Raw genomic sequence first — 10,819 nt, 5'->3', positions numbered from 1 at the left:
GAGGCGACCGCAGGAGCAGCGAAGCAGGCGACGGAGCAGCAACAACAACAACAGCGGCGGCACTCATGGCGGAGAGCGACTGGGACGCGGTGACGGTGCTGCGCAAGAAGGGCCCCAGCGCGGCCCAAGCCAAGTCCAAGCAGGTGAGGGGGACGCGCATGCGCGAGGCGCCTCCACTTCCTCGGCGGGGGCGTGTCCCGTCGAGGCCACGCCCACTCCGTTAGGCCACGCCCACCTGGCTTGGGAATCAGGAAGACTTCCTGCCTGGAATATATAAAATATATATTAATATATCGATATGCAAGTTTGCGAGTAAATACGAAAAATAATAATAATGACACCTAGAAAGCACACACATATGTACACACTGTAATTAACTATAAAATAGGTGCTTAACATATATATTTATGCAGAAATTAAATTGTCAGCTTGCTTTGTCCTGCTGCAGCAAGTGAGGCCAATACGATCCCAGCTTTGTGGCTGCCTTTCCTCTGAGTTGTCAAGATTTTGGATGACGATTTTCAAATTTGAGCATCTTTAAGAGTCCAAATCTAATGCAAAGTTTTGCTTTTCCAGGCCGTCCTGGCGGCGCAGAGAAGAGGCGAAGACGTGGAGACCTCCAAGAAATGTAAGGAACCACCAAGGAAAAGAGTTGGAAGGGACCCCCAAAGGTCCAGCCCCTTCTGCTAGGCAAAAAAGACCCAATCTGAGCCCTCCCCACAGATGACCAGTCAGCCATGGATAGATGACCATAGGTATGATTGAGAGATGGTGGATACGTTGAAGAGAGAGAGGTATGGTAGATCCTGTCACTGAGTCTTAGATGTGGAAAGGGACCTCAAAGGTCATCCGGTCCAAACCCTCCCAACAGATGGCCATCCAGCCATAGATATGATTGAAAGGAGGGAGAGATGATAGATACATAGATATATAGATATATATATGATATGATACATTATTCTATACATTATAGATATGGAATTGTAGAGTTGGAAGGGACACCCAAGGACCATTCAGTCCAGCCTCCTCCTGATAGGCAGGAAGACACAATCAAAATCCTCCTGACAGATGGCCATCCAGCCATAGATAGGATTGAAAGGAGGGAGAGAGGTGATAGATACATAGATATATCATTATATGATATACCAGTGTGTGTGATAATATATGATGCAATATACTGGTGTGTATGTGTGTGTCCTCATAAGACACAATCCAAACCCTCCCAACAGATGGCCATCCAGCCATAGATAGGATTGAAAGGAGGGAGAGAGGTGATAGATACATAGATATATCATTATCATTTTATATACATATATTATATATATAATTTATAGTAATTTATAAATATATACTATATTGTATATACATATAATATTGATCATAATAGTATAATGAAATACAATATTATACTACTAATAATACAATATAATAATGATATATTAAATGTAATATTACTAATAATATCACCATATAATGATACAGTACAATATAGTAATGTAATGCTTATATTGTGCTATGCTAATATATTGTATGTTTATTTGATTTGTAAGCCGCTTCGGGGTGAGAAAAGCGGGATATAAATGTAGTAAATAAATAAATGATATACCAGTGTGTGTGATAATATATGATGCGATATGCTGGTGTGTGTGTGCTCATAAGACACAATCCAAACGCTCTCAACAGATGGCCATCCAGCCATAGATAGGATTGAAAGGAGGGAGAGAGGTGACAGATACATAGATATATCATTATCATTTTATACACACACACATATATAATTTATAATAATATTATAATGGAATACAATATTATACTACTAATACCATATAATGATATAGTACAATATAGTAATTTAATGCTTCTATTGTGCTATGCTAATAATTTATTGCATGTACATATTATTTGTAAGCCGCTCTGAGTCCCCTTCGGGGTGAGAAGAGCGGGATATAAATGTAGTAAGTAAATAAATAAATAATATGATATACCAGTGTGTGTGATAATATATGATGTGATATACTGGTGTGTGCATATAAGACACAATCCAAACCCTCCCAACAGATGGCCATCCAGCCATAGATAGGCTTGGAAGGAGGGAGAGAAGTGATACATAGATATATGATTATATGATATACCAGTGTGTGTTTTTATTTTTATATATATATATATATATATATATATATATATATATATACACACACACACACACATACATACATACATACATACACACACACACACACACACACACACACACACACATACAGTAGAGTCTCGCTTATCCAACGTTCTGGATTATCCAACACATTTTTGTAGTCAATGTTTTCAATATATCGTGATATTTTGTTGCTAAATTCATAAATACAGTAATTACCACATAGCATTACTGCGTATTGAACTACTTTTTCTGTCAAATTTGTTGTATAACATGATGTTTTGGTGCTTAATTTGTAAAATCATAACCTAATTTGATGTTTAATAGGCTTCTCCTTAATCTCTCTTTACTATCCAACATATTCACTTATCCAACGTTCTGCCGGCCCGTTTATGTTGGATAAGTGAGACTCTACTGTAATAATACAATATAATAATATTAATAATACACAATCCAAACCCTCCCAACAGATGGCCATTCAGCTATAGATAGGATTAAAAGAAGGGAGAGAAGTGATAGATATATCATTATATGATATACCAGTGCGTGTGATAATATATGATGTGCTGTATTGGTGTGTGTGTGTGTGCGTGCACATAAGACACAATTAAAATCCTCCTGACAGATGGCCACCCAGCCTCTGCTTCAAAACCCTCCAGAGAAGACTCAGAGTCACTGTATAGCCCATGACTGTGTTGGTATGCTCGAAAGGTCATTGTGCTAGGCAGGAAGGCACGGGCCAAGCCCTCCCGACAGACGGCCACCCTTCCCGGCGTGCCCTGTGCTGAGGCAGTTGCACAGCCACATGTGGGTCCCTCCTCGCAGGGGCGGCGGGCCAGAACAAGCAGCACTCCATCACCAAGAACACGGCAAAGCTGGACCGGGAGACGGAGGAGCTGCACCACGACCGGGTGCCCCTCGAGGTGGGCAAGGTCATCCAGCAGGGCCGGCAGGGCAAGGGCCTCACCCAGAAGGACCTGGCCACGGTAAGCGTGCGGCGGCTGCACTCCCTCCAAAGAATCCTAGAGTCGGAGGGGACCCTGGAGGCCATCCAGTCCAGCCCCCTCCTGACAGATGGCTCTCCAGCCTCTCCCTTCAGAGCCTCCCAAGGCAGTGAGTTCCTCGATTCTTGGGTTACGAAACCGGCCTCTTTCCCCTCTTTCAGAAAATCAACGAGAAGCCCCAGGTCATCGCGGACTATGAGTCGGGGCGGGCCATCCCCAACAACCAGGTGCTGGGCAAGATCGAGAGAGCCATCGGTGAGTGCGCTGCCTGGGCTCAGCCCCAGTCACACACAGTGATCCTTTTCCCAATTGACCGATGGAGGTTTTCCTGGGGCAAAGACATCCTTTGCAACGGATAGGTGGAAAAATGTTGCCCAAGAACAAGGGCCTGTGCTTGTGGTGCATTGCTTAAGATGCTGCTCATGTTCCAAATCTTTAAGAAACACCATTCCTTTTCAATACTGGCAGAGCAGGATGTGTGGACGTGCCTTTTGCAGTGGGCTGGGTTTAAAGTATTGCAAGAATCATAGAGTTGGAAGAGACCTCATGGGCCATCCAGTCCAATCCCCTGCAAGAAGCAGGAAAATCTCATTGAAAGCACCCCCGACAGATGGCCATTCAGCAAGAGGAAGGATGGCTCTCTCTCCCTTGAAAACACACTATTACTATTATTACTATTGTTATTATTAATAAGATGTTTACAATATTTATATGGTGCACCTACCCAGTCTTCTTTTACAACCTCTCCGTTTTAATCCATGTTTTTATTAGTTCTTGTCATTTGTTTTTCTTGGCTAATGTTTACATTTTTATAATTGTGCATGCCTTTTGTCTATTGTTGTGTTTTATATTGCTATTGTTTTTATTCGGGCTTGGCCCCATGTAAGCCACCCTGACTCCCCTTTGGGGAGATAGAGGCAGGGTATAAAAATAAAATTATTATTATTATTATTATTATTACACAGCAAACAAGATTACTCTGCTGGCTGTTGTATTGGATCACTAGTCGGACGCTACCCAAGTGTCTAGGACTATGATGTATCAGTGAATAATGTGTGGAGATCCGAGTAGGGCTGACAGCTGGTAATTTTGTCAGTGCCGATTGTTTTCAAGTGCTGGCCAAGGTCTTTAAGCACTGGGACCACCTTTACTGGTTTGTGCCAGAGTCTTTGCAGTGCGATCTTCAAATCCTCGTATCATGTCAGCTTTATTATTATTATATTATTATGACATAGCAAACAAGATAGATATGCTGGATTTTGTATCACAAAATCACAAGTTGAACACTTCCCAAGCGTCTAGGACTGTGTGATGTATTTTCGGATGATGCGTGCAGATCCCAGCAGGGTGGCCTTTTGCAGTTGGCAGATCGTAATTTTGTCAATGTCTATTGTTTCCAAATGCCGGCTGAGAACTTTTGGCACGGCACCCAATGTGTCGATCACCACAGGGACCACCTGTACTGTATTTTTTATTATTATTATTATTATTATTATTATTATTATTATTATTATTATTTTATTATGACACAGCAAACAAGATAGATATGCTGGATTTCATATCACAAAATCACAAGTCGAACACTTCTCAAGTGTCTAGGACTGTGTGATGTATTTTCGGATGATGCGCACAGATCCCAGTAGGGTGGCCTTTTGCAGTTGGCAGATGGTGATTTTGTCAATGCCTATTGTTTCCAAATGCCGGCTGAGATCTTTTGGCACGGCACCCAGTGTGCCGATCACCACCGGGACCACCTGCACTGGTTTCTGCCAGAGTCAAAAATTCAATCTTGAGGTCCTGATAGCGGCTGAGTTATTATTATTATTAGGATTGCTTCCCCCTGAGAAATAGCTGCATTGCCTAGGGATGATGGGAGTTGTAGTCCCTTTGGGAGTTTTGCAAGTGCCCAAGAAGTAGGAATATATACTGTATATACTTGAGTATAAGCCTAGTTTTTCAGCCCTTTTTTTAAGACTGAAAAAGCCCCCCTCAGCTGATACTCAGGTGAGAGTCCTGGTTGGCTTATATTTGGGTCATCTTATACTCGAAAATATATGGTATTTATTATTTTTCCCTATTGTTGCTACCATTACATTTATTTTACTCTATTTTTATTATTGTTATTAATACATTTATTATTTCACTCTGATCTTATTATTGCATTTATTATTTTCCTCTATTAGTAAAAGGATACATAAGCACATTTTCATTGAAGAAGATGAAAATAATGATTTGATCAGAGTTTGACAGTCTTATCTTAAATTTGAGCTTTATGTAAATAATTCAAAAACATTTAACTACTCTTTTTAGGAGCCACCATAGGTTTTTATCAAAGTGTGCTTATTGCTTATTGGTATATGTGATTTTATCTGTTTATGATTTGTTTTTATTGCCGAGTTTTATTGCCTGGGCTTGGCCCCATGTAAGCTGCCCCGAGTCCCCTCGGGGAGATGGGGCGGGGTATAAAAATAAAATAATAATAATAATAATAATAATTATTAACCTACTGATGCCTCAGTTAATGTAATTTTATTGGTATCTGTTTTTATTTCTGAAATTTACCGCCCTCGGCTTATACTGGAGTCAATGTTTTCCCAGTTTTTTGGTGGTAAAATTAGGTGCCTCGGCTTATATTTGGGTTGGCTTATACTCTAGTATATACAAAACCTCAAAGGGGCTTTTTGCCAGTCACTGCCTTCATTTCCAGCCCCATTGTCCCCAGATATTATTGCAGGGTGTTATGTGGACAGTAACCCGTATTCCCGACCCCAAAGTCCTCACTACTTCTTCCTTGTGTCTCGCAGGCCTCAAGCTCCGCGGGCGGGACATCGGGAAACCCCTCGAAAAGGGTCCCAAAGGGAACTGAGGACAAAGCCTCGAAGTCAGTGCGCCCCGACTGACCCGCTTCTTCCTCCTCCTCCTCCTCCGGCCGAGCAGCTTCCCTTCGAGCGGCTTCAGCGTCGGAGCAAACCTCCAGGATTTCAGCCCTGCGGTTGTTCTTGTTGTTGTTTTGGGAGGGGTGGGAGGGAGAAACGTCTGTATAAACTTTCCTCCCCATTTGGGACGGTCCTCCGTCCCGCCTCTTTCTTCTCCTTCCAAAAGCGAGTGTCCGAAAACTAATAATAAACAAGCTGCGACTTGAACCTGCCAGGGGCAAAAGAAACGGAGCAAAAGTCTTCTCTTTGGGGGGGTTTATTTGAAGTTTTGAGAATGGGTTTTGGGACAGAGGTCCAAAAGGGGTGGGGGGGAAATGGCACATAGATTATGAATTGCCATGGTGGCCAATATTTATTTATTTGTTGTATGTCTTTTTGGCTGTGTGGCCATGTTCCAGAAGTATTCTCTCCTGACGTTTCACCCACATCTATGGCAGGCATAGATATGGACTCATAGATATGGGAAGCAACACTCTGAGGGCAGAGGAGCCCCAAGAACGGCTAATGACTGAACAAAGGATGCCCCCCAGGCAAGAGACAAACCTTTCCAATGCTAATTAGGGTGATTAGCTGAAACATTAATGTTGGCTTCTGACAAAGGACTCTCGCCACACCCTGGACTCTCCACAGATATATATTTTTTCCTTTCCTTGCCTAGTTTTTCCATACCTTACAACCAAAGTGGTTGTAATGTCAGGAGTGAATGCTTCTGGAACATGGCCACACAGCCAAAAAGACATACAACAACCCTGTGATTCCGGCCATGAAAGCCTTCGACAACACATATATTTATTTATTTACTACATTTATATCCCGCTCTTCTCACCCCGAAGAGACTCATAGCGGCTTACAAATCAAATGAACATACAATATATTAGCATAGCACAATATAAGCATTAAATTACTATATTGTACTATATCGTTATAGGGTAATATTATTAGTAATATTACATTTAATATATAATATATAATTAATATTATTATAATGTATTATTAGTAGTATAATATTGTATTCCATTATAATATTATAATCAATATTATATGGTAATATTAGTAATACAGTAGAATCTCACATTCGCTTATCCAACATTCTGGATTATCCAACACATTTTTGTAGTCAATGTTTTCAATATATCGTGATATTTTGGTGCTAAATTTGTAAATACAGTAATTACTACATAGCATTACTGCATATTGAACTACTTTTTCTGTCAAATTTGTTGTATAACATGATGTTTTGGTGCTTAATTTGTAAAATCATAACCTAATTTGATGTTTAATAGGCTTTTCCTTAATCCCTCCTTATTATCCAAGATACTTGCTTATCCAAGCTACTGCTGGCCCGTTTTGCTTGGATAAGTGAGACATTTAATATATAATATATATTACCACGGGTTGTATGTTGTATGTATGTCTATTTGTTAAATATTTTGATACGGCCGATGGGCTAGTCAATAAAACGTGATTTGATATAATATATAATTAATAGTATTAATACAATATTATTATATTGTATTTCTAATAGTATAATATTGTATTCCATTATAATATTGTTGTCAATATTATATGTATATACAATATATTATATACAGTAGAGGTATAATCCTAACATATCCAAAATAAATGGGCCGGCAGAACGTTGGATAAGCAAATATGTTGGATAATAAGGATAGATTAAGGAAAAGCCTATTACACATCAAATTAGGTTATGATTTTACAAATTAAGCACCAAAACATCATGTTATACAACAAATTTGACAGAAAAGGTAGTTCAATACGCAGTAATGCTATGTAGTAATTACTGTATTTACGAATTTAGCACCAAAATATCACAATGTATTGAAAACATTGACTACAAAAATGTGTTGGATAATCCAGAACGTTGGATAAGCGAGTGTTGGATAAGTGAGACTCTACTGTATATTGTACTGTATATCATTATATGGTAATATTATTAGTAATATTACATTTAATATATAATATATAAATATTATATTATTAGTAGTATAATAATATATTCCATTATAATATTGTTATCAATATTATATGTATTTATAAAATATTATATGGTTGTTGTATGTCTTTCGGGCTGTGTGGCCATGTTCCAGAAGTATTCTCTCCTGACGTTTCGCCCACATCTATGGCAGGCATGCCACACAGCCTCTGAGGATGCCTGCCATAGATGTGGGCGAAACGTCAGGAGAGAATACTTCTAGAACATAGCCACACAACCCGAAAGACATACAACAACCCTGTGATCCCGGCCATGAAAGCCTTCGACAACACAATATATTGTGTATTATATATATACTAGCTGTGCCCAGCCACGCGTTGCTGTGGCGAAGTATGGTGGTATGGGAAATAAAGTACTGAGGAATTGGTAGGAGTTAAGGTAAAGGGTAAAGGTGTGGAGTCCAGATAATCCAGTTAAAGCAGATAAGATATAGTTGCTTACCTGTAACTGTGTTTCTTCGAGTGGTGTTCTGTGGAATTCGCACATGTGGGGGCACACTCCCTGAGGCGGATGGCCACGCCAAATGCCTCCTCAGCCTGGGGGAGAGCCATAACCCTCAATCCTGCCAAGTCTGCAGGGGTTTTACCCCCCAAGCGAGGAAAAATAGAGAATCGAGGCTTAAAGCCTTGCTATATGAACAGGCGCTAGCCCCAAATGCCCCAGGGGCCCAGGAATCCCGGCCAAGCCCATCGGCCTGGGGCATTTGGGGCTAGCGCCTGTTCATATAGCAAGGCTTTGGCTCTAGGAGACCAAGTGGGCGGAGCTTAGCCTTCTAACTGGCAGCAATTAGATAAAAACAATTCTTCCTCTCCCTCTAATTAGGACTTTATTTTTCTTTTTGTTGTATCAACCTAGAGGTTGTGTTGTCAATTTTCGAGGTTGTGGGGTGTTTAGTTTTGTTGTTTTGGCGGTCGCCAGGATTCCATCACTCTTTTATATATATAGACTAGCTGTGCCCGGCCACGCGTTGCTGTGGCAAAGTGGTGGTGGTATTGGTTAAAAATTATTGTGTAATTTTTATTTGACGTTATTTGCATTTTTTATTAATTTTATTGTAAGTTATATTTTTATTTATTATATTTTATTATTTTATTGTATTATTTTTAGTTATTTTCTGTTATTATAGTATTTTATTGTATTAATTTTTTAGTGTTTTTTATTATTTTTTATTGGGTTGCTAGGAGACCAAGTTGGAGGAGCTTAGCCTTCTAACTGGCAGCAATTGGATAAAAACAATTATTCCTCTCCCTCTAATTAGGACTTTATTTTTCTTTTCTTTTTGTTGTATCAACCTAGAGGCGTGGATGATGGGTTGTGTTGTCAATTTTCGAGGTTGTGGGGTGTTTAGTTTTGTTGTTTTGGCGGTTGCCAGGATTCCATCACTCTTTTATATATATAGATTGTGTATTATATATTTGCTTTGTCGATTGGTTCAACCACAGCCCTAAACTGAAATGACCATTGGGGTTGGGAAATGTTTTGCGGAAGGGAAAGGTTTCTTGCAGAAGATGACAAATTCAGCTGTGCTTCCTTCACAAAAAGGGAAAACAAGCCTTGGCAGTAAATGTTTGGATTTTTTAAATACCTATTTACATAAAAAGATCTCCAATGCGGCAGAGCCCCCTTTCCCCGTCTCTCAGCTGCCGAAAGGAGGAGGAAACCCAAAGCTCAGGGGAAGAGGAAGAAGCCCTTTATTGGCAGGAGACATACTTCTTGTGCGGACACCCACCGCAGGCCAGCCTTTAATCCGCTTCCCTCTCGTTGGGCAGCGGCAGGATGGTGACTTGGTCCTGTTGAGCCAAGAGAGCAGATTATGTGCCAGAAAGGGGTTGGACTGGATAGCCCCTTGGGGTCCCTTCCAACTTTGGTAAAGGTAAAGGTTTTCCCCTGACATTAAGTCCAGTCGTGACCGAGGAAGGAAATATCACCTAGCAGTTTGAAAACATGCAAATGTGAGTAGATAAATAGATACTGCTTCAGCATACATACATACATTTATTTATTATTACTTATTTTATTTATTAGCGATATTTATATCCCGCCCTTCTCACCCCGAAGGGGACTCAGGGCAGTTTACAAGTATATATACATACAGTATATTATATTATACAAATATATTGCAATACAGTAGAGTCTCACATATCCAAGCTAAATGGGCTGGCAGAAGCTTGGATAAGCGAATATCTTGGATAATATGGAAGGATTAAGGAAAAGCCTATTAAACCTCAAATTAGGTTATGATTTTACAAATGAAGCACCAAAACATCATATTGGACAACAAATTTGGCAGAAAAAGTAGTTCAATACGCAGTAATGCTATGTAGTAATTACTGTATTTATGAATTTAGCACCAAAATATCACGATATATTGAAAAAATTGACTACAAAAATTATTATTATTATTAAACTTTATTTGTACCCCGCTAGCACCTCCCGAAGGACTCAATGCGGCTTACAAAGGCCAAGGCCTCAACACACAATGTAGCAATACAAACAAAAGGCAAATTAAAACAATTAAAACAGTATAAACCACAAGCAAGAACAATACGCTAGAACACAATAGAACTGGGCCGGGCCAGAGTAATGGGTACGAGATTAAAAGTGCTGATGTGACAGGTGATATATAAGGCTTATAGGGCAAGTGTTGGATAATCCAGAATGTTGGATTAGCGAGTGTTGGATAAGTGAGACTCTATTGTATATATACATACAG

The 10,819-nt window shown here is 39.9% G+C and overlaps 1 protein-coding gene across 1 annotated transcript; it reads left to right on the top strand.

The window, feature by feature from the left end:
* The first annotated feature begins 7 nt into the window (after positions 1 to 7).
* Positions 8 to 6,319, top strand: edf1 (endothelial differentiation related factor 1). The gene is made up of 5 exons (XM_062959068.1): positions 8 to 143; positions 577 to 628; positions 2,978 to 3,138; positions 3,318 to 3,411; positions 5,961 to 6,319. The coding sequence occupies exons 1-5, from the start codon at positions 66 to 68 to the stop codon at positions 6,020 to 6,022; spliced, it is 447 nt and encodes a 148-aa protein (XP_062815138.1). The 5' UTR covers positions 8 to 65; the 3' UTR covers positions 6,023 to 6,319.
* The last annotated feature ends 4,500 nt before the right edge of the window (positions 6,320 to 10,819 follow it).

Source organism: Anolis carolinensis, unplaced genomic scaffold (genome assembly GCF_035594765.1).
Source record: "Anolis carolinensis isolate JA03-04 unplaced genomic scaffold, rAnoCar3.1.pri scaffold_7, whole genome shotgun sequence".
NCBI lineage: Eukaryota > Metazoa > Chordata > Lepidosauria > Squamata > Dactyloidae > Anolis > Anolis carolinensis.
This window is presented reverse-complemented; position numbering and strand designations above follow the sequence as displayed.